At 33.4% G+C, this 26,303-nt stretch overlaps 1 protein-coding gene across 3 annotated transcripts; it reads left to right on the top strand.

Annotated features, from left to right (window-relative positions):
- Positions 1 to 16,275: 16,275 nt before the first annotated feature.
- LOC117106761 lies at positions 16,276 to 25,375 on the top strand. Of its 3 annotated transcripts, XM_033248186.1 has the most exons (5): positions 16,276 to 16,417; positions 19,407 to 19,525; positions 20,026 to 20,138; positions 20,836 to 23,456; positions 24,499 to 25,375. In XM_033248186.1, exons 3-5 carry the CDS (start codon positions 20,069 to 20,071, stop codon positions 24,823 to 24,825), a joined length of 3,018 nt encoding a protein of 1,005 aa, XP_033104077.1. In that variant the 5' UTR covers positions 16,276 to 16,417; positions 19,407 to 19,525; positions 20,026 to 20,068; the 3' UTR covers positions 24,826 to 25,375. The 3 variants fall into 3 exon arrangements, with proteins under 3 accessions (XP_033104077.1, XP_033104079.1, XP_033104078.1); XM_033248188.1 differs by lacking the exon at positions 19,407 to 19,525; XM_033248187.1 differs by lacking the exon at positions 16,276 to 16,417 and having other exon boundaries at positions 18,861 to 19,525.
- The last annotated feature ends 928 nt before the right edge of the window (positions 25,376 to 26,303 follow it).

Consider the following 26,303-nt stretch of genomic DNA (forward strand, 5'->3'; position numbering starts at 1 on the left):
CACTGTAAAGTAACTTTTTGCTCGATACAATTATAACATCTTGTTCCTGCACATAATAGAGATATACATTTTTATGTCTTAGCTCTATTTTGTCAACTTACGCAATCGTTTCATTTTTTCATACTTTTAGTTATAACTGAGAGAATACCATTAAGACGCCCTATTCATTCAAGTCGTCAAGCTCCATCTTTTAATCTCTCCCTACACTACAGATTAACTGTCCAAGAAAATCTGATTTTTACTGGTTCTAAATATTGGCTTGACCGTCCAAATTAATTAAGCAGCCTCAAAGCCTTGCAACATTTAGTACAGGATTCTTTGTTGGAAAAATTTCGTGCTCTATCGTAATGTTTAAAGTGTTGTGTAAAATAAATAAATTGATTAATTAAAAATATATTATTAAATGAGTTAAGATAGCACGGTACCAAATGCAAGCTAAGCTTATAGGACTTCAGAATTTGCATAGTAGAAATTGTACAACGTAAAGCTTTGTCTACACTATCAAATTTCATTTAAAAAAAAGCGTCACATAAAATTTGATGGAACATAAAGTTGAACACGTTCAACCTTTTTGATACAATTTGATGATAGGCCTATGTGATATGACGTCATCGTACCCATATATGGGCACATCACATTTTTTGTGACATAAAATTTGATAGTGTAGAAAAAGCTATAGTTGAAACAAACGGATTGATTGATTGATTCCTATTTTAGCATATCAGCTGGACTACGGGTTCAGCTGGAAGGGTTACCCACTTGAAATAAAGTTGAAATAGAAAATGTAGAAGGAATCGTTTAAAAACATTTCGCGAGTGGTCAATACCCTTTACCGTTGACATACGTGCGTGATTAATTGGAGCCAAACTACATCCTGTAATACCAAGGAAATTTCTAGAAATCGTAGGATAGATTGCAACGTTTCTCTAAAATGACATTCTTTAGTCTAATTCAACTAAACTCTTGGATTTCTTATATTATAACATCATAGGTCTATGGCTGCCAATTATAAATTACAAGGTATTATATGACTTGTTTTTGCATAATATACATTCTATCTAATTTGATATAGCAAATAAAATATATGCCTAAATAATAAATTTAAGCTAATATTAAATACAAATTCTTTCACTGCGTAAACATTAGCTTATTTTTTTTTATTAAAAAGTTTTCAATGCTTATCGCATAGCATATTGATGCCAAAATCATTATATCATTTATATTTTAAAATAATTATCATCATAATCATAGAAGAATCATCATCCTCATCATTATCATCGTAATCGTCCTCCTCCAAATCATCATAATCATCATGATAATCCTTCTCATCATCATAATCGTCATCATCAATACCATCACCATCGTCGTCGTCGTCGCCGTCGTCATCATCATCATCATCATCATCATCATCATCATCATCATTTATCAGTAATCTTCTTTGTCTTCGTTACGGAAGTTTTTTTCTTCTTATTTTATTAGTACTGTACATTAAAACCAAAGTTGATCCGAAGCTGCATGGTTGATCAGGTTGATAATTTATACTGAGAAAAAACACGTGAAGATACCCTGATGCCTAAATAACTATTACATATTTAAGTATTTCAATTGCTTTAATTTGTAGTGGCGGTGAGAGGGATTTGCTCGAGTACTGGCCTCACCATAGTTAAATGCAATCGTTCACCGCATCCCTGTGGGTCGTTGAATTATTTCGTCACAGTTATGAGTTAAGAATCGGAAATAAAGGTAAATGAATTGATGACAGATCAATAAAAGGCATCTACATTTTTTTTCTGTCGGTCAAAATAATAATTTGCGTAACGGACTTAAATGTTAAGAGGTCATTCCGACGGCTCAACCATCGTCCCTTTGACCAGTAGATAGAGAGACTGGTATAAATAGTAAGCGACCGTCACTAGCTTAAACATGATTAAACAATTAAAAATAAGGCAACTAAAACGAATATATTGTCATAAATACGTTAACATGCACAGTTAAGGATAATACAAATATCATAATTGTATAATATGGTAATCTATGCTACATACTTTACCAAACTGCGCGAATAATGAGAGTTCTAATGAATTGATGGCGCTAAACAAGGCATAAAGGACCCGTTTTGTTAAGACAAATGTAAACAATAATTTTGTTTGACTGAATGGAAACTGATTCTGATTCACATGGAACAGATTCGCCCTGTCGCCATCTCTATTTAAATAACGTGTATCAGTAAGATAACACACACATATCAGCACTGTCATGCTAATGATTATTCCACAAGCGTTTGCACTGTCTCGGCTTCTTCGGGTGATTGTGTACAAAAGTGATGTACTGTAAATTAATTTATTCTTACATTTTGATAATGATATAAGGAGGGCGTAAACTCCAAATGAAATAAACAAATAAATAATGATAGGCCTAATAATGTTATTCATCTATTTTTTTCAAAATTAATTATCAAATATTAGTAGGCTTATTATCCCATAACCCCTTGCCCAGAGTAGCCATGTGACTAATGCTACAATCACTTTGTTGAAGCCTTCGAGAAGATAGGATATTTATATGCAATCAAACAATATTAAAAGACCATACGGAACACTGTGTATTAAGGTCAAACTTACTCGATCGCATATTTAAAAGCTGTTCTGATTATGTTAAACCATGGAGGAATTAGTAGGCCTATGATCTTTTCGTCAGAAATTATGTACCGACTATTGTAATTATTCGTTAAACATTACTGGTAAATGTAATAATGCTATTCAAGTGTATTTGTTCTCAATATGAATACTCTGTCAATCATATTCTTAAACAATTTGTCTGCAAATGTATTTATACTTCAATATGGAACATTTTAATTTTTTTCACAAGGGTACTAGACGTATCCATGTGTGGTCAAATTCTAGAATTTATCAAGATTATGCCCGAAATGTCTTGGTTTATTATTTTTTAAAATGAAATGATTTACTTTAAATCTAATGATATAGCACATCCAGTCTCAAAAAGTCATAAATATAATGTAGTTAGTATAATATTCATTTAAAATTCATATTTCATTGTATAGTCACAAGATAGTTTGACTTTCTATCTCTTTACCAATGAGAGTATGGTACTGTGACTTTGGCAAGTAGGGTAATGTTCCCTATCGTGGTTGATGCAGAACCATGCCCCGGGCAGCTTTAAATCACACGACTAGACTAAAACTCAAACTATTTTTATATTTTCATAAATTACATTATGTGTTCAAGCAGTCTAAGTACGTGATCAGCAGACAATACGTGCCGTTCAAACAGTTTAATGTAATTGTATTATTCTTCAGCTATTTATCGAGTACCTTGAAGCACTGTTATAGTTTTACATACAGTATTGTATTCTGATTGAGTTCGAATAAATCATTTCAAAAATAAAAAACACACTGAAATATAGGTCAAGACCTATTAACCTAACACAACTGTGGCGAAGACAAGTTAAACCAGTCACTCCTCTCCAAACGTGTTTCTGAGATAATTGCCAAAACATGATGGAATGTCAAAATTTTCGAAATTTATATTATTTATTTAAATAAAAACACCTATATCTATACATCATGCTTTTTTTTTGTTGTTTCCCCCATTTTTAAAAATGTTTAAGTAATATTTTTTAACGAATTGGTGATGGTCTCTGCCTGAAAAATGTCCAAAATCGTAAACATTGAGGCTGATTTTCCAATACTGTTCTTTAAACAGCTGTAATTTCATAACGAAATGTCGGATTTCAATGAACCTTTTACCATTTTATATTACTGTTCAACCCTCTGTTAATAACTAAATGTTATGTTTGTTGCGAAGCGTTACTGCTTTGGCTTGTCTTTGCAACAATTAGACACATTACCGCCGAGTGAAGAGCCCCGGACAAATCAATTAGGAAGTTAATAAGGTGTATTTGGGGGAAAATATTTCAAACGAAATTCACATAGTCAATAATAGTGCTTCACATAGTCAAGTTGTTTCAGACGCACACTCCAATTCGAGACCCGTGTAATTCCGAGACCCTCTCTAATTCAGGTGGTCTCACGTTGGAGGGTGAACTGTACTTATTACTGTAATTTCGTTCGTTAACTTAAGATTTTTTTTTTTCATTTTATCTTTTTTTTTTCTTTTTGATCAAATTGTCTGAGTGAGTTTATAGTATATGTTCATAATGGATTTTTCTCAAGATGGTGACATTATCTACTCTTTGCTATTATGTATCTAATCGTTAACATAAAATGCCGCTGGGGGTGCTTTTTCCCCGAAACCCCTACGTGGACCCCACTGGAGCCTGCGCCGCCCCCCCCCCCCGACCCCCCCCCCCCCGCCCCCCCCCCCCAGACCCCCGCTCTTGGGGCACCGGTTGCTTCACTTAGACGGTATTACTAAATGGGTGGCACCAATGCCCTTTTTTAATAATACCGCGGGTCAGTAACCCATTTAGGCATAAAAACGCCTTTAAAAACGTAACATTATGTGATATGTTTACACTTGATTGTTTAAGTGCACTGATGAGGTACGTCTGACTAGACTGTCACAAATGTAGGCCTATACATTATACATATATATTTTTTTCAAAGATCGGATAAAATCTCCTAATATGGTATTTTAACTGTTTTCTTATTTTAGCAGCCTTTGGTAAAAGCGAAAGGTTTCTGTAATGAGGTCATAGAATTATAGGGTAGATGGTTATTCATTTCCGATTTTTTTTTTTTTTTTTGACAGAGGTCAAAAAGTGTTCCTTTTTCGAAACTGTGTCAAATCTCATGTTAAAAATACCAATAAAAATGAAATGTGTAAATGTGTATTGCATGTTCGTAGGCCTCGTTTTATTAACATAATTGTATACGGTACATTCTGACAGATATTAAATCCGATCCGCCAATGTAGGGCTTTGTCCTATATAATACCTAGCCTTTATTATAGCAGCATACAACTGGTCGATAACGGTTGAAATTTGTCGTATGATGTATGATTCTGATTCTGATAGTATCCCAAAAAATAAATAAATAAATAAATAAATAATAAACACAATCGCTTTATTTCCGAGCTCTATTTTTTTTAGCTTGAGCTTCGGATTTTTGTAATTAATTTATAAATCATTTAAAAATGTAATGTCAATTTGAATTTTTACTTTTTTTTTATACATGCCCTCGTATGTAATATGGGTATTTATATGTATACATTTGCTTTTAAAAGTATTTTATTGTGTGAAAATTATAACACTTTAGCAATATAATACTATTTCTGTATATTTTTAATACATTTTTTTTCTCTTGATGATTTTAGGCATTTAACTTCTTACATATGACATACTTTTTTACAACTGTTTTGGAAATTTATGAAGAAACATTAAAGGTAGGAGAATTTCACGAAAGACAAAAACATAAAAAAAGAAACACAATCGAATATTGGTATTATTGTTTTTGCAGCGCGGTGCCTAATATATTTATAGATGAAAAAATGTAGAGTTGAAGTGTAAACCATGTTAAAGCAGTTAAGGTCGTCTGGTGAACAGAAAAATTCTGTCATTGTACTTGTTAAGTGAATTAAGAGGACTATTATTAAATTGCTAGTCTTAGTAGTACTATAGCATAGGTTGTATTTTAATGACAGACGTACTATTTAGCTTATCATCGGTTTCGCTTCGTATAAGCTTTCAATAACGTTTTGATGATGTCACTAAAGCAGCCCTTTGGCATTTATTAGTAAGCCTGCCAAGGAAGTTGTCGGTCACTTTTTGCTTTTTACTACTACTATTACTACTACTACTAATACTACTACTACTACCACTACCACTACTATCACCACTACTACTACTACTACTACTACTACTACTACTACTACTACTACTACTACTACTACTACTACTACTACTACTACTACTACTACTACTGCTGCTGCTGCTGCTGCTGCTGCTACTACTACTACTACTACTACTACTACTACTACTACTACTACTACTGCTACTGCTACTGCTACTGCTACTGCTACTGCTGCTGCTGCTGCTACTGCTGCTGCTACTGCTGCTGCTGCTGCTGTTGCTGCTACTACTACTACTGCTACTACGTATTATGTCAATATTAAATATAATAATAATTATTTTCCCATAAGGACGCATTCTGGCAAATAATTTTAAGGTTTTTAATGGGCTATACAATATTCAATATCTATATCTTTAAAACGCGACTTCCATGATTAGTATAAACATAATGTTTTTTTTTTAAACATACAGCTATCCCAGGGGAGTATGTGACTAAAAGAAGGGCCTGTTGGGGGTACTGATTATTTTTCAAGGGTGCGGGGGTGGGGGGCATTTATAGCATTGTCGGAATGACGATTCAGTTACGTGAATGTGTGATGTTAGTATACAATGTTCTGAAGAGAATGTGGTCATTTCACCAGATTCTATACAGGCACAATGGGTTCTCAATTGGTTGTATTTACACAATGCACAATGCACAATGGGTTGTATTTTATAACCATGATTCGTTACATAGGCTTACATAATATTAGATTTCATTTTTTATGGAAGTATTGCTATTTCTATTAGTTTACATAACAAATATAAGTTATTTTATTAATGTTGTACATACAATATAGAATAGCGCCTATACAAAATTATTTTTAAAACATTAGCTAAGTACTGTGTTCATCTTATAAATGCTGGTCAGATATTTATTTAAAAATAATACATAGGTTTGAACAATGAAAACTGTTCCCATCCACAAGAAATGCACTTTAAAAAACATAGATAGAAAAAAAAGCTTGCCTATATGTGGAGCATATAGTTCGAGGGCTGAGCCGAATTGTCTCTATATTATTGGCCTCAGGGATTTATGGAACTAAGTGGTACGAACAACGTGTAATTTGATGTTTTGACCGGAATTTTCCTTCCTCGAGAGACTATGAGCAGCAAAATACTGGGCACGTAATCCTACTGATAAGACATTAATAATTACTGATACCACGCTGACATGATGATATTATTATTATTATTATTATTATTATTATTATTATTATTATTATTATTATTATTATTATTATTATTATTATTATTATTATTATTATTATTTATTTATTTAATACCTTTTTACTTTAAACTGAAAGGTTACAATTAAAAGTTGTTTCCAGTTTGAGAGACTGTTGACTTCCTTTCAGTAGTGGGTTTACACATCACCCATGGACACCGTGCAGCCTTAAGGCCTGTTTATACTTGCGAGGATAACGATAACGATAAAAAGCTAAAAGCAATTTTTCATATAGAAAATAATAGAAATAAGAGAAGTTTTTATTCTAGGACGATTCGATAACGATTTTATCGTGCATAGAATACAAAATAATTTCACAAATCAATGCAATTCTTTTTTAAAAAAACCATATTTGATGAGGGTGATCCATCCAGCAGACCCTCATGACCCTCATCATTAGGGACCCTCATGACGTCATAATCATTGAAAGACGATAAAATCGTGGTTGTAACAACTTTATCGTTTTTCCATGAGCATAGCATTGTAATTTATTTTTGAAATCATTTTGTTATCGTATACACGATAAATCGTTATCGAATCGTCCTAGTGTAAACTTCTCTTATTTCTTTTATTTTCTATATGAAAAATTGCTTTTTATCGTTATCGTTATCGTTGCAAGTATAAAAAGGCCTTTAGGCCTATTCAAAGTTAGATACATCTCAAGACACACGGATAGGATCGTAACGGCTAAGCTAACTCCACTCCTAATCCTAACCTTTATCAAACTAATCAAATTGATTTTAAATAAATGACAAAATGCATCAGAAATAAAAAGTAAACTGACTGGACACATGTCTACTTGAATAACTCTCTGTTTAAAATGCAAAAGATGATTTTAAGTAAAATGTCTTTACTCAAAAGCTATTCGATCACGTGACAGAGACAGCGGAACTAAAATGGCCTACTATGAATACATACTCTGTGTAAAGCATTCATCCAACTTTTGTATCTGATAATAGCGTGCTAAATAAGGTTCCAGCTGCATCGATACCTTTTTAAAAATATGTCTATTCACATAATGGTTACCGCGATTGATAACTGTCTCGTGTTTGCACGAATAATGAAGTTGTCAATAGAAATATGTGGTTAATGGCGATTCAAGCATCAGGGAGCAGATTGAATTTGAGTTGCTAGCTACACATCACCCAGCAGGCCTAGGCCAATACTTATCTTCATAAAATGTTGAGTATAAATATGATGTTACTTTGGGAGTCATTTAAGAAAGCAGATGTATGGTAAAGATCCATAATCTTCCAGCTTGCGTAAAAAATAAACTATAAGTAGCCACTAATGAATTTGGTTGTCGTGTGTTTTGATGTTTTTAACATTGTCCAGGGGTGGCGCCAGGAAGGGGGGAGGGGGTCAGGCCCGGTGGGGAGACAAAACCACAATTCGTCAGGAATTAAAAAATTATATATATTTTCTTCATTAATAGACTCTATAAAATCGACTCAATAAGCCTTTGGACCACTTTCAAAATAGTTTGCGCAACTCCCGACCACGCCTATATTGGTCTCGTCGGGACATGGTCCCCCGTCGGTTACATCTTCCCCCCCCCCACCCGCCGTTGGGCAAATCCGGGCGTCACCCCTGACATGTCCTTAATAATGCAGGTGCATTGAAATAAACAGCGATAAGAGCTGCTATTATCAACGATTTTAAAGGTGTATGTGAATGTATATAGGTTACACATGTTATTAATTATAGTATGTTAATACTAACGTTATTAACATAGGCCTACTGTTAATCCGATCAGCAAAATGATACAAACATTATCTTAATGAATTTATTCCCAACGGATAACAATTATAAACACAGGCTATTTTTAGGTGGCCGATAGGTAAAATGTTATAATTAACAAGTGACACTAATAAAACGAACACAGACATAATGATGCATAGGCCTATAATACATAGCTACATTCATCAAACAATTTTGAAAAATACATTACTGTATTCAGCAACATAACATATAATAAATGAGTGACGGGACACAAACGAAAATGTACAAAGTTGCATTTGTTGTTGATTAGTGGATACATACATAATTTGTTTTCAGGTTAAATAATTGTAATTATGAAAATAATAAATATACATAACTAGGCATATCCTATTATTTATTTTTTAATAATTTGTATTGTAATATAATAAATCATTATATCAGTGTTTAGTGATTTACATTATTGTTAATGAAAAAAGGGGTTTGATTGACAGTTCTGCCAGACAACTTACGTTTTTCTGTGGTAACAACTAATGTGTTGGTGAAATATCGAGGTTTATGTTCAAGTAGTTGCTGTTCCTTAAAGATTAGTCTTAAAAATAAACAGGAAGCAAGTAGATTAGTGGTTGTTATACCATGCAGTAATGTGTAGCCGTGTTGTTGCACAACCAACATAACTACATTGCTGCTGCTTTTATGTATCGTTTATCGCATAATACTTTACCATCCAACATCTGTAATCTTTATACAAGAGCATCTGAACATCATCACTATAATAAAAGATTTTCTAGCATCAATCATACTTCTCGTACTCAAGTGCACATCTAGTATCAGGCGTTTTTCAGTTCTCTTTTGGGGTCCTAAATTATGGGCTAATATTCATGATGACCTAAAAAATAAATTTACATTGAATAGTTTTAAATATCATTTTAAGAAGTCTTTGGTCTCGGTCGTGTACGGTAATTAATCAATTATCTTTTTTTCTTTTCTTGCTCTCATTTCTATTTGAGTCTTGAAATAATGTGTCTGGTCTTGTGTTCTTGTGTTCAAAACTGTATTGGAATTATTATAATTAATTATTATTAGAATTTTATTGGTATATCATTCTGTTATTATAATAGTTTAAATACAGCTTTCATTGGATCATTGGTACCGGTCACTTTTCCAACTGTTTTGTTAAAGGTGGCTCGTCTTAAAGCTCCACTAGAACTTACTGTAGCCTCCTTCCATACAACGTATTTGTTTTAATTTGCATTCTTATTTACTGTATTATTGTATTGTATGGAAAATAAATGCATATTTGATTTGATTGATTTGATATTAAAGTTACAAGGATACAGAGGGGAGTAAAGATACTTTCTTCTAGAATTTTACGATGTAAATTGGGCGATTGTAATATTAGTGTAATACTAATGCAATGTTTTATTAGGTTACACAGAGTGGACGTTAACCTTTCTGTGGCTCCGGATGAACCATATCTATTATAATATCTATATTATAAAATAAATTAAATGAATTTCGCCAAGTAATTTTAGGGACAGGGCCCATTCCCAAGAATCGGAAGACAAGTAGGCCTATAATGTTTTAAATGAGATAAGTTCAATAGCTTCCTTTCCTGAATAGGTGGCGCTGTGCAATTCCGAACTTTTACAACTAAAAAATCGATGATTATGACGAATCCAACTCTATTTCTTCCGATTTTACGCATCTATAACTTATTTCACCCTACTTTGATTTATACTATAAACGATTATGATGCTTTATATTGAAATATTATTGAGTGAGGCACAAAATAAAAATTGGTTGAGTTAACCATGGATTTCAACGTATACTCAGGGAACAGTGAAATTTCACTGTTTCCTGGTATACTGTATGTTCGTCAAAATATGAATACAGCCTAAAACACACACATTAAAAATAATATCAATATCATACATATTGTCATCATTATTTTGTATTATTACTAACATTATTATGGAGAGCACCGTAAAGATACAATAACATATTTAATAACCCATTCAAATTTTCTACAATTAAATAGTAGGCAGGCCTACGCGTGTCACTCAAATTATAAGAACAACTCAGGTAGACTCCGAAAACATGCAGTGCAAAACAAATAGACGTAGAAACTCTTTGTAATCACTCCATTTTCATTTTTATTAACAATTTTCACAGATAGTAATCGTATTATATTCCATATGTCAGTTTGCTATATCCTTCTCGCAATAATCAACTTTTTAAAGGTATTCCTAAATTCTTTTATCTATTTATATTACTTTTGCTTTGATTGTTTTATACATTGTAAGTTTATTGTCTTTCATATAACACTAAATATATTTTCAGTTTTTATCTATATGTATATTAACCCATTGTTTAAGAACCTGTATCCAAATTTCGACAGTATCATGTTGTATATTCAACAATACATATTCATTGATTCGTTGATTCCTTTCCATTACCGCCATGAAGGAAAATTTGAGAGGAACGATGTGGTCGTCTGATTAATTTATTAAGCAATTACTGTAATAACAAAATCTGTTTCTAAAAATCTTTAAACTTCAACAGGCTATTTATAAAAAGAAAAACAATACTATCAAAATAACAGGACGTCAAAATACATAAACCTCAAAGTCATGAACGAAGCAACGTCGGGTCTATATATTGCGCCGGCGACGAGACATCTCTCGATATTGGCCACCGTCACACGCGCATCCTCTTGATTGCTCAGATGATGATAGCAGACAGGCACCATGGGACACGTTGAATCACGGAAGGTCAATACACTCATTGTCTGGTTAAATTTTATTATGTAAAAGTAATAAAATTGAATAAATTATGATACAAAATTAGAACCATAGAAAATATGGTGATCTGTACCAAGGATCAATATTATTACAATGAGTTACTGCTCCCTCTGGCCGTACTAATCTATTAAATTATAAAGAAATCTAAAATAGCACTGTAGTGAGTTAAGACTAACAAAAGCTGCCTTGTATACCTTCAGGTGACTGTGTGGAGTAACGATGCTGTCTTTAAAACTAAAATACTTTGTTAAATTTTGTGAAAAATAATTATTCTAATCTTGATAAAATAAGATTTACTATTGGTTTGAATACGGCTTAGTGTCTTCATTCAAAAATAATAGGCTTAATGTAAATATTAAGAAATCCCAAATCAGATGACTTTAGTTTTAGTCAAAGAAAGCAAAAATAATGTTATAATACTGTACTCTATTATTATTATTATTATTATTATTATTATTATTATTATTATTATTATTATTATTATTACACACAATGAACTTGTTGCAATAACTAGATCTGTATTTTTCAGATGACTTTAGTTTTAGTCAAAGAAAGCAAAAATAATAATACTGTATTCTATTATAATTAGGCCTATTATTATTATTATTATTATTATTATTATTATTATTATTATTACACACAATGAACTTGTTGCAATAACTAGATCTGTATTTTTCAGATAACTTTTATAGTTTTAGTCAAAGAAAGCAAAAATAATGTTATAATACTTTACTCTATTATTATTATTATTATTGCACACAATGAACTTGTTGCAATAACTAGATCTGTATTTTTCCTGTTTTTAGAACATTGTATGTAGGCCTAATCAATGGTTCATGTTTAGTTAAAATCACAAAAAGTATGAAATTCAAACAAATTCAGCTCCAAAGTTGTCTAACAGTTGAAAATAAAATAAAAATGAAAGAGCGTTTATGATTACAGCGAGGAGTAACGTGACGTCACATGGGGTAGTTATCGTTTCTTTGTGAATACTGGTTGGTTTTGATTCGATTTTTTGATATAATGGATTAAAAAAAAAATTAATCATGTTATGTTTTTGTAATGTTTTTTGAAAGTAGGTTCATTCTGATAATTAATTATAAAAAGTATAAATTAATTAATGTCAATATAAATAATACTAAAAGACCAAAATGGAAATGTGTTAATCGTTTGGCAACATTTTGTGTTGTTATAATTGGATCTAGACACACGCCTAATTACGTATAGTATCCGCCTATCGTTGGAAACACGCCAGAGAACGTGCACCAGAAGTAAACAAAACAGAGAAACTAAACTGTTATAAATAATAGTTTTTCAAGGTCAGGCAGTGTAGAATAGGTAATCCAAATATTTATTAAGTATATTTATTTCCAGAAGATCAGTATTGTTATCTCTATTCAAATTATTTTTATTGAATTTTCCTTGTCTTTTTTGTCTCGTCGGGGTCAAACTAAGACAAGCTTTGCTTCTGTGCCCAGTTAAATTAATAAATAGATTGTGTTTTGTTCCTTTTTATGCTTGTTTGATTAATTGAATAAATGTAATATGAGTGTAACGCCACACGAATATAGAATAGAGCCTATATAGAGTATAATTGTTGATTATTGTTATTTATTACAGTATGGGCTTTCTTCTAAAACACAATATATTAATACAAATAATAATCATGTTAGAAACACGGAAATAAAGTATTCGCAATGTTGTATTATTGTCATAATGCTAATTAGCGTCAATGGCGGATTCAAGGAGAGGGAGGAGCTAACCCGGGCCCTCTAATGTTTTTAAAATAAAAAAGAAATGGGGAAATAAACATTTTATTTAAATTTATGTTTTGAGAGTGCCATTTCCGGCCATATAAAGGTGTCATAGACATAAAGGTGCAGTCTGGACCCTCTCTCAAATTCCTTCCCTGGGCTTCTTCTATTTCGATTTTCTGGACGTGCCACTGCGTGTTGTTGCTATGATAGTGATGGTGGTAATGATGTGTTCTCAAGGATGAAGATTATGACGTTTGTGATTATACTGACGTTTACAATGATGACGTTGTAATTATTACCTATAATGATAATAGCGATGACGATGATGAAGAGGAGAATGTTGGTAAATGATATTGACAATAATACTGATAATTATGATACTGGAAATAACGATATAGGCGATAATGATCATGATACGAAATGAATAAAAATTAAATATACAATGACACCTAAAATCATGATGTTTGTGCCGATAATGATACTAATTTGCTGATGATGATGTCAACTGTGTTATTATTGTCATCATATCATTCAAAAACAGCTTAAACCTCTCTGCAAGTTGCCAGTTTTTAGAAGTAATTAATTATAAAAAAATAGATTGGTTTATTATAAAAATAATTTATTCATTTCCTGACGGCAATAGCACTTAATTTACTAATCAGAGGCGGGAAAATGTTCAATTTTGCATTGATATGAAATTAAATTAAATTATTCCTATTATCCTGTCTGTTGTTTTCCAATACGGTACGTGACCAAGGAAATAGTACAAATTACGAATACATAGAATTCTTAAAGGGTGCTTGCCAAGTTAAATTAAACGAACAGAGACGTGAAAACGTGTAGAACGAAAGGGACAGCGTTGTATTATTATAACCACTGCCTAACCACTGCCTAATAATCCTTTTAATGCACACACAGCACAAGTACAATATCTAATCTCTTGAGAGATCCATATTACCCACATAAACAAAGCTCATCAGTAATTTTATTTTCTAAATTTGTCTTTAGTGAAATCTTTCATTAGCGTCTAGTTACCAATGTGTTTTTAGTTAATTGTGGATCGATATTTATCTGGGATCATTAATACTGACGTTACGGAAGCTGAAATTACTGACACTGTCAATTCTTGACACAAACCTTCTATGGCCTGCCAAAAAACATTTATTTCAAAAGTGAAAAATCTTTTCAAGTCTTTCCATCATATATTGCATACAGGGAAATAAATATAAAGCCTATCATTGCATTATTTTACACCACTGTGTGTACACTCTCCCCCAAAATTGTTTCAGTTACCTTCTTGTTTGTTGTGTATTGTACAGTATTATTCCAGGAGCACATTGTAAACATCGTTAATTATCTCGTCTGTATATGTTATCCTGCCTAAATATGTTAAAAAGTTTTATGCGGGTCTTTGCCTTTCAATATCATCTCTCATTTATTTCGATTATCTTGTTCTAAACACTGGCCCCCCAGCCCCTTAAAAAAAAGGCATAAATTTATTTGCGGCAAAAACTCTGTGTATTGTATACCCGACAAATAGTGTAACTAAATTAGACATGTTTGTTCCTGCATCATTTTTTATTCTCTATATTTTGTATTTAGATGTACAGTAACATCTCCCAATTACGAACCTGCCATTTACGAACGGAGGGATATTAGAAGATGTTAATGTATAGGCCTATTGAATTGTGTATGTTCTACTTAAGAAAGAAAAGGGTTTGTTTATAAGATTAATTTTCTAAACCCCATTGTTATTTTGCTTAATTATACAAATTAAAATAGCATATAAGCTTACACATAAAAAGTATATATTAATCAATAAATCATTAAAATTGTATACAAATCATGATGCCAACTAGTGAAATCTTGTAAAGAAGATCATTGTCGACGTTGAGGGCGCTGTTAAATATTAGGCACGCGTCAGAAGTTGATGGTTGGTTATCTGCAAGTAAGACCTTTGTAAACATTATTTACCAATAATTCCATCTTGCCCACAGGCATTTTTAAGTTTAATATTTCTTAAAGGCCTTTCGACATCAGAGACATTAAACCTAATCATCTCATGGTACCTAACATAAACATAGTTCACTCCATCAAATCGAGTATAAAATTAATAATTCAACTGCCCTTACCAAATTGTCCTCAAGACACCAACGAGGTACCGTCATTTGTAAAATTTCCTGTTAATAATTTCTGAATGTCCTCAAATTTTTCTTTAATGATAGGTTTTCCATACTTTCGTTATTTCATATCCTTGACTGTGCTTGACTTTACCAAAATCATTTTACTGGTTTGAACATCTTAGAATCAGAATCAGACTCAGAAAACTTTTATTGTCTCCAATGAACATACGCAATTTGCACCACATAAAACCTCTGTTTTGAGTGTTTTGAGATGTTATTTCCGAGCGTCTAGAAAACAAAAAATTTCCAATAGGGTAGTGTTGTCTCTCAATCGCCCCCCTCCCCACTTTCGGCCCCTTTCGGACATCTCTGGATCCGCCTCTTATGATTGTGTTGAAATCTCTAAACTCCTACCGGTACTTTAAATTATAACATTATTAAATTGCATAATATTATCTAAAACGTTTTTTTATTTTTCAAATTCAAATAACAATTAGGCCTATCGATCACCGATTAATGTAGGCCTATTCGTTACTATCTATCAATGGTCATGGATCGCTTTCAGTAATTACCACACGATTTAATATTTAGGTCGGTTATGTTGGCATAAACTAGGCCTGTATAGGCCTTGCCTATCGTTGTTTAGTTTCATCAATTAGCTCTATATTAATAGTGGTAATCATTATGATATTATATGTTTGTAAATACATACAATTACAAAACAGTGTCATTGTGAGGACAAGAGGCTAAATCTGAGAAGCATATAGGTCATGTAGCCATGACAACGAGATCAAGTATGACGATTCAAATCATATGATACCATTGGGAGTGCACGGTGCATAGCGTTATAGTCCGATAAATTCCTATGCAACTTGTGCTTTATTTAATGCGAGTTATTCCAATAATTTACTGATGTTTTTATCTACTCAAATATGTTTTGACTGAGAGTGACTGTATAGTTATGGTTTCCGTAATCATTAGGTAAGCGTGTAATCATTTATTTAATAGTGAATTTTGATAATGTCGGCTTTGTGTGTCTTTGATCACATTATTTTTTGAACTCTCTTTATATGCCTGTCGCATGCATACAGTCGATATGCATACTAACTTTAGGCATAGGTATGCCTATTGCAGACCATGTGACTAAATGTCGAAAAACAGTATATTTTTTCTTCAACAATCTGAATGAATTTATTTTCTAATAGTTTGATTCGTGGATTTATGTATTTCAGTTGTATTTAATTGGATATATTTATGACGTGATATAATTATAATATACTGTTAGGCCTATATTGTTTCTGCTATTATTATACTGTTATTGTGTCTGTTATTGTTTCATGTACTGGGGAAAAATATCGATTTCAGTAGCAACAGCAGTTACTGCGGCTACTACTACACTGCTTCTGCTGCTACTGCTAAAAAAATGCAAACCAATACAACACCTTTAATAACTTAGTGGTTAAGATGCTTGCCTTCTAATCCCAGGGTCCTGGGATCAATTTCTGTCACAACAGGACTTCTTCTCACGACTACAAACAACTCCACTCCCTAAGCCTCATGAAAGTCTTCGCTGATAAAAGCATCACGTTATTTTCATTTATTTAAGAGGGCCCTGAATATCAGCCGACCTTCTAGGGTACGCTGTAAGGGTCACTCTTTATCGTAAAAAAAAACATAGCTAAAACAAAATAATTTAGCAATCTTCCAACATAATTTTACAAAAAAAGACAATCGTTCTTTTTATAGCAAATCCTTATATCTCCAAAGATGTTTACCCACTGATTGTATTGTCGGTATTACCTATTTCCCATGTCCATCGTCGTATGATTACATTAATTATGGGTTCACTGAATGTTGATTAAAATTATATTGTACATCCAGAGTTAGATTAGTGCCATATTCCTCTAAAAACGTGTAGGCCTAGGTTTAGGTTGAATTATAAGCTACCGTACGGTACATAAGCATAATTTTTAGTTAACATCACACTCCGCTACTCTCTGTTCTTGTTTTGGTTATAGTCATTAATTAATAGCATGGGCCTTAATATGAAATAAATGAAATAGAACAATAGAATTAAAATATAAAAAAATCGGCAGTATGCATTGATTTATGAGGTAGGTCTGAGCCATGAGAAGCATAACGAGCGATGTCCATCAGTGGATGAATGGATAACCCACGAAAGGCTGAAGAAGACCTTATTTCTAGTGGGGTCCTTCTGGTAGTGAATGGGCAGTACTCCAGGAGACAATCGGATTGAAAAGCTACTCTTTTCCGAAAAGTGCAATGTGTTCTTTAACGTGCACATGGGCCATTTTGCACACAGGACCAACTTTGAGAATTTGAATTTTGCATTTCACAAGGAGAGCAGCGTTGGGAATTGAACCGGGACCGACAGCTACGGTTTAGCGCGCACACAGTGGCTACCACCAGTTCAGCCAACTGAGCTAAGCTTTTTCTCTGTGGTTGGGAACTATGAGTTTTCCGCAGCTTACTTAATTTTTAACGGTATAAACCAGCAGCAAATGAGTGCATGATAAAATAAAATTCTTAATGTTACAGAAGATTTTATTTATAGAGGGTGACCCCAGCGTATCATTGAACGCCAACTGATATTCAGGGGGCGCCCTCTTAAATACATGAAATAACATGATGCTTTATCAGCCAAGTCTCTTCACTGTTCTGGTGGAGAAACAAATTCTTTGCCATCACAGGATTTGAACCCAGGACCCTAGATTGGAAGGCATCTTAGCCGCCAAGCTACATCTCCACTTCAAAAATGTCTACACTCACGTTAAACAGAACTCATTCGTACATGACTGTAGTATTCCAAATGCCTAATTATAATACTTGATATTGATATCATTGCATACTTGTGAAGTACAAGAACCGCCGAATCGTGAACGAGTATACTGGATAATATGGCTTCATCCTATTGAATGTTGCTTCTAATATCCGTTATACATACAATATGCTTTGAGTAGCAGATTGATGATTTGTTTTTTAAAGACTAATACAGTATTGATATGCTTTTGAATCAAAACCATAAAAAGCCAAAAAATAATTTAAAAAAAAAATTAATCCGGAAAATTTATTGAATTAACTACAGCTTATTCCACAATTTTTATTTGACCATGATAATGAAATAGATATAGATGCGTTTAAATACAAAATAAAATTAAGCATTATAAAAATTAACATAATAAGAATAATTTGATAAACTAAAATTAAATGTTGATTCAAATCTGTGTTCTTGAACGTATTGTTATTATTGAATATTTTAGATAGATTGGACCAGGGAACGGTGAAATTAACTGTTCCCTGATTGGACCTTGTTTCTTTAAACTTAACATTTAGTTTTACAGTTGAGTGATTTTATTGTTAAAGTGTTAAGCAAGATTGTCGTAGACCCCCTGTGGAGCAACCAATACGAGTTGTACTGTACATGGTCTAGCACAGGAGGCATACTAAGGCAACATTTGTAACAAAGACACCAATACGAGTTGTACTGTTTACATTTGTAGCAAAGACAAGCCAAACCAGTTACTCGTCGCAAATCCTGTTTCAGATAATGGTCAAAACATGCTGGAATATCAAAATGTTTGAAATATATTTTATTGCACTAAACTAACCTTTTATTATCTATATATCATCATGCTATGCTGTTATTTTCCCCATTTTTAATCTTAAAACAACAATTTTTAACGATTTGGTGATGGTTTCTGCCTGAAAAATGCCCGAAATCAACTTTAAAGTCTGATTTCTCAAATATTGTTTTTTTTAAATAGCTGTCTGTTTAAACTCTTGTAACTTCATAACGAATAGCTGGATTTAAATTATTCTTTTACAATTTTATAGCTCTCATTTTACGTTTCAATCCAAGATTCTATATTAATAATATAAAATCGATTTTTGCGACGTGTGACTGGTTTAGCCTGTCTTTTTACGTTTAGTCATTTCAATTCTTCTTCAGGGTATGATATGAAAGTTCAACTTGTCATGAGTTTGAGTTTCATGTGGTTGAGCTTCGAAGATTGATTGTAGTGTCACTTAATTGGAAGAAAAAGACAAAGCAGGACGAATGTAAACGAGGTAAAGACCGACACCTTTTCTTTACGCATCATTGTTATCGTCATAATCAAACATCTACATCATCATCGTATCGTCATTATATTGCCATCAAACACCATCCTCATCGCCATCGTATTTGGCATTACATCATGTATTATCATCCTACTTTTCGTCATTTTTCTTCATTATCACCGTCACCATTGGCTTTTTCATCGTTGTAATCGTCGTCAATATCATAATACCATCATCTTCATCAACATGTTATTATCTTCACCATCATCATCATCATCATCATCATTATCATCTTCATCATCATCACGAATTATCATTATCATTACCACCACTATCACAATTTTCATCAACTTTTCTTTAGCCTCGATTGCTTATTCTCTTCTTTTTTATTATTTTTCATTATAGGCCTATTGTATTTTATTCTGAATAATATGTTCTTAATAACCTGTATTTGCTGTTATCTTGTTTCTAATGGTGACGTAATTATACCATCTAACCTCTTATTACAGTTTCCTGTTAAGATTTCTTGGCGGATAATTCTTTCAGAATAACATGGAAAGTGCCAGCATACATCTAGTCATTCTTTTGTTGATGTCTGCTTTGTTTTCACAGCACAGGAGTCGTAAGTATGCTCTTATATAATTCGGATACATATAGAGTAATCAATAATTGAGACTTTAGCACCAACCAAGTGACAATAATAATAATAATAATAATAATAATAATAATAATAATAATAATAATATTTAGTAATCTAATCAATAATTAAGGCTTTAGCGCCAACCAAGTGACAATAATAATAATAGTAATATCAGTAGTAATAGTAGTAGTAGTAGTAGTAGTAGTAGTAGTAGTAGTAGTGATAATAATAATAATAATAATAATAATAATAATAGGCCTACTACTAATAATAATAATGGTCACCATCGTCAGTCAATCGGTTTGTTAGTTGATTGTCGGTTGGTTGGTTGTTGAGCCAGACAGACAGTCAGTTAGTTAGCTGGTCATCCAGTTTGTCAGTCAATCATTAAGTCGGTCAGTCAATCAGTTATTCCGGCAGTCAGTTGGTGAGTCTCTAAGCCAGGCAGTCAGTTGCTCAGTTAGGCAGTCGGTTGGTAAGTCATTCATTTTTAAGAATATGAAACAAAACATGGAACGAATTGAAATAAATGTAATTCACGTTCACTTCAATGTGAATTACATATAATAATAACTTACGATCATTTAGAAAGACGATTTCCATTGCAATGTGCATATAGTCTTCATTAGAAAACATACAATCATAATTATTGGTCATCGGTCATGTTTTTTTTTTTAAGAATTGGTCAGTACCTACGATAATAACGCTTTCGTTTGCAAGGGATCGTCTTGTGTGGATTCTAATACGAATTTCTGCGGAAAATACGAGCACAATCGAACCTGTCAATGTGACATTCATTGCTCGGTCTTCAAAGATTGTTGCTACGACTACGTCCACCTATGCGCAAAAGACAACGCAGAAGACATATTCAAATACAGTCATATTGATAACAGACACAAACAAAGCATCGACAGGGGTATGGCAGAAACAATATTTAATGAACATGTGTACACATGTGTTGTGACAAACCGGGATGGGATAAGTCTACATCAGTTCGGTGCATATTGGATGGTAACGGTTTGCAAAGAAATAGAGAGTAAAGTAAATTTACCTACAAAACAATTGATATCATTTTGCCAAAACTCTTCTTTGTTACAACAATCGTTGATTTATTCATTACCTGTGACTTGCATTAGCGATGGTATTACGTTTCGGAATGTGTTTTGCGCACTTTGTAACGGTAAAAGCCTGAATGACTTAGCACCGTGGGTTGTAGAGAGTAGACTGAATTATGACTTTTATAATTTTTTAAATAGCAACCCAGATGAAGATTCCAATAGTTTAAATAATTTTCTCGACAACAAAACAAGTTATCAATATAGTCCACGTTATTTCTATCCAGTACGAAAATGTGTACCTCAATCCGAATCTGTTGTTCAGGCTTGCCCTGAATATTCAGCCGAGTTTGATAAAAACGCATGCCGGGATTACTTAGGCCCAGGTTATTATCTTGAAAACGGCCAACTCTATAGAAACTGGCATTGCGCCATCTGTAACATAGGTTCTTTTACTCTCCTTTCACAATTGCCTTGCGAACGACCGTTGGTATTATCGAGTAGTACACTATTAATTTTGGTTCAGTTCGATGGATCGAGGACAAAAGTTTCAGGTGTTGGTACAAAAATAACGGAGTTTAAAGGTGCGCCCTCCTGTGGTGAGGGATATATTGGTGACCCATTTACCCTGCAGTGCATCTCACTAATTTGTCCAGAAATGTACGAATTGAGAGGTAGTACATGTTTAAGAAAACTAGAAGAAATAAAAAAGTTAGACACGCCAAAGCGAAACAAAAATAATGTTAATTGTACCAACGATGAGAAAATTAAATCTTTCCAGTTACGCCCGTGCAAAATGAATCTGACATTTGTTACCACAATACGTTATGAACTTACGTACACAAAATTCGATAGTAATTGTATTCGCGATTTTCTAGATTCAGAAGCACATCATATTATTATAGCAGGGAACGAATTAAAATCTCAGTATCTTTACTCTAAAGTCGAAGGTACGTTCAAGAACGCAACTTTGCTTACAAGATTTGTCATAGAAAATGTAGACCTACCAGAACTTAATAGTCTGGAATTAAAGGATCTGACAACGATTAGTATTACAATGTACTATTTAACAGTGGAACACATTGTTGACGAATGGATAGACTTAAATTCAACAAATATTAATATAACTTGGTACAATTGCGCATCTTCGATTGGTATTAATATCGTACAAATATGCGATTTAGTACTATCTACTACTTCTAATTTTGAAGGGGAATACGAGGCCTGTCGAGAGTCATTTGATGAGGATTTTAATTTCTATTTTATACCTAATTTAACATTTGGTAATTATTTCTACGCTCTAGCTATGCAGAAATTCCAATATTATAAAAACGACAGTAGACCTACATGCGCAAGTCAGAGAACAACAATATGCAAAGTTTCATTTAATGAAACATGCGCAATGGTTGTTTATAACCAATCAGATTTTGTATTCGATAATTTTAATTTTGCCATGACACACACCAACACACAAACGGTATTCTCAAGAAAAAGTTTTCAGCTTACTGGAGATGGAGCCCTCTACGTTTGCTCTGAAAGTTTGAACACTACGAGTTTTAATACAGCTAGCGGTTTTGGCAATGAAAATCGGTTTCTTGAACTTTCTCAAACGATGATTTGGGTTAACATTGTCGGGACATTATCGTCGGTTGCTGGACTTCTACTGACTATTGTGTTTCGCTGTATAATAAAGTCAATGCGTAACCTTCCCGGTAAGATGATAGTCCAAACTTCTGTGGCTCTCATCGTTGGACAGTGTCTTGTGCTTTGTGAGCACCTAGCAAGGTTTGATACAAGAGTATGTACAGCATTTGCCGTACTCCTTCATTACTTTTGGTTATCAGTATTTTTTTGGCAAAACGCTTTTGCAATTGAAGCGTGGCATGGTTTAGGCATGCAGAAGTTAAAAATGCGTTACGCGGAGAATTCTTACAATATGTGCATTGCGTACAGTTGCTATGGATGGGGATTTCCTGTTGTCATTATATTCGTCTGCTTGATTCTGCACCATATGCTGACCGTCCAGTTTACATATGGTGATGTACATAGTAACTGCTGGATTATTGATAACCGAGCTAATCTATACGCATTCGGTTTACCAATAGCTATCGTAATCTTCACTAACTTTGTTATATTTCTACTGATTATACGTAGCATTCACAAGACACGCGCGGTCGTACAATCCGAAGCCGGATGTAATGCGATTATAGAACTATTTCAAAGGGAAATTATAATATACATTAAGGTACGTATGTTACAATCATTTTGTACCCTATTTATTTGAATAACATTTTTAGGAGGGGGATTTTTAGGGGGCGTTTATTCGAGGGAGGTGTGCCCCATAATTTGTTTCATTTAAAATGGATACGTATCAATAAACGCCCCTTTATTTCACTGTAAAAGCTCAGTCAGCTAAACTGGTGGTAGCCAATGTGTGTGCACTGAGTCGTGGAGATGTCTTGGTTCCCTGGTCAATTCCTATGCTCTCTTGTATTTCAACTGGAGGGTTGTGTGCACTGAGTCGTGGAGATGTCTTGGTTCCCTGGTCAATTCCTATGCTCTCTTGTATTTCAACTGGAGGGTTGAAATGCAAGTTGCGATAGCGCATCGTCTTTTGGATGAGTTAATTAAGCCGTTGGTCCCGTATGCATTATGGCCCATGTGAACGTTAAATAACGCAGTACAGTATAGTAGGGGATTGTCTCCCGGTGTACTGCCAAATCACCACCGGAAGTACCCCACTAGAAATAAGTCTTCCTCAGACTTCCGTGGGTTATCCTTTATAAATTACTGCCAAAATGTGTTGTTCCGTGATAATATACTATTGATCCCAACCCGATTAGAACAAATATGCAATTCTACTGGAGTAGAACATTAATAGATGTGTTTAGAGTGATATTTCTTCCATTAGAGTTGTTTTGTCATTGGGTGGGGGGGGGGGATGTCATTTATTCGAGAAAGAAATAAACGCCTCGGGGTTATTCGAGGGAGGCGTTTATTTCAAATGAGGCTCTAGATGGGGCGTTTATTGAAAGCGGGGCGTTTATTATAATAAATACGGTATAAAAATTGGTAGAATTTGAGAATAGGCATAATGAATCTTATAAGCTTGCGTTACGTCTCTGTTGATATCGACAGTGTGGCATATTTTGAATTAAAGTGAGCGGCTCAGAGGCAAACATCCACTCAGCAACATTAACGTTAAAGTATTTACTAATGTATTTTTTTTAACTCATTGGTGTAAAAGTATTTAATGTAATACATTATGTGTTTTCTATTTATTGTAGTTATCCAGTATCATGGGGTTCACGTGGATTTTCGCATTTCTGGCGGCTTTTACACAAAACATGATTTCTGTGTTTCTTTTTATCATCCTGAACAGTAGCCAAGGTGTATTTATTTTCCTTGCTTTCAATTGCAACAAGACGACGTGCACTATCGTCAGGACGAATGTAAAGTCTCTTTTCTGCTTCAGCTCAGAAACAACAGATGACAACATGATGGTATCGAGGACGAGAAACATTAATTTAGCACGGTCTGTTACCGGTACTGATCCAAACATTATAAAACTCCAACCAATTGCTAAAACAGTTCCCAGCAACATGTTTGTGTGATACGATCGTGCGGTACGTTACAGTTAATACCTGTCATTACATGTAAAAGTCCTTGGTATATACACACTTACGAAATCTATCATTTGCCAAACATTAAATACGTTTTTTCTGTGATTGTCGAGGCCTTTTTCTTCAGGATTATCGATAATGTTTCCATTTATGGAATAACAATGTAATGAATACCAATTATGAACACTATTTTATTGATGATTTTATTACTGCAAATATAGGCCTATTGTTTTTAAGCATTATTTTTATCATCTACTTCTCTATAAAGTGTAATCGCGTAACAGGTTGAAAGTCTGTACCGATAAAATATATTTAAGTAAATTAAAAGAGGCAACTGAATTAAACAACTTCAGTTCTATTTCAAAATGTTTGACACATAAGATAGTTGTACTTTAATCATTTAGCTCAGTGAAATGAACCGACAAATGCTCGCACGCACTCTGGTGAATTTAAAGATGTCATTGCAGTTTGCTAACCAATCGACACCATACTTACGATGATTGAAAATAATACAACTGTCTTGAGAATCTACTTCGTGTAGAATTCACTGAAAGATTTAATCGTAGAGGATTTAAACGACCTATACATTGCCTATATAAAAAAATCACAAAGGAGAGTTTATTGAGCCTGCTTTTAAATATAACTTTCTCGAGAAGATTTAATTAATTTGTTGAGCGCATCAATCTTGAATGATTATAATAAAGAATCATAGATCACGCGATCGTCGGCTGCGATTCCATTCCGTCAAAATCTATGGAAACGAAGAAAAGACCAGGTTGTATATTTTAAGTATTTTTTTTTTCTAAAATGATAAAAACGGGCGAAATTATGCATGATAATCAGAAATCTATAGCCTCAGTCAGTAACCCATTTTCGCGGCATTTGGTCACGCGGGAAACCAAACCCGCTTTCGTCAAGGATGTAGAGGGGCCGTTAAGCAACGCCAACACCGCTCCAATTTCTCAATTTGTTGGGTCGGCCTTATAACTTATGTCAAATGAATACTATATCATTCGCATAAAACATAGTTTGCAATTGATTCGTAATTTTACTCAATTACGGCCCTCTGTTGTAGGTAGATCCGACTGACTATAATTTGTTATCAGTTTACGAGCCAATATATAACTACCGTATATTTCATAACTCCTGCTATTTCATACCGGTAGTGTTTTGTTATATGCACATGTATATCTTCGTTGTTTTGCAGTATAATTAGGCCTATTTAGCCGAATCTCTTAAATCTTTTACTGTAAATTTGGTGACGAATATACATCTTTCTAAGTTGATAAACTAGATTAGTGATTTTGAAATTTGCAATTTGTGGTAATTTTGTTTAGGTATAGCAGGGAACAGTGAACTCATTTCACTGTTCCCTGGGTATAGTGTGTACTTATCTAGCGCGAAATCAATTTGAATTAGAGATTTCTCGGGAGCTCACAATGTACGTAGGCCTATCTGACGAGTTGCCC

The sequence above is a fragment of the Anneissia japonica genome, unplaced genomic scaffold (assembly GCF_011630105.1).
Source record: "Anneissia japonica isolate Jap-2015-1 unplaced genomic scaffold, ASM1163010v1 scaffold2471_len1564793_cov202, whole genome shotgun sequence".
NCBI lineage: Eukaryota > Metazoa > Echinodermata > Crinoidea > Comatulida > Comatulidae > Anneissia > Anneissia japonica.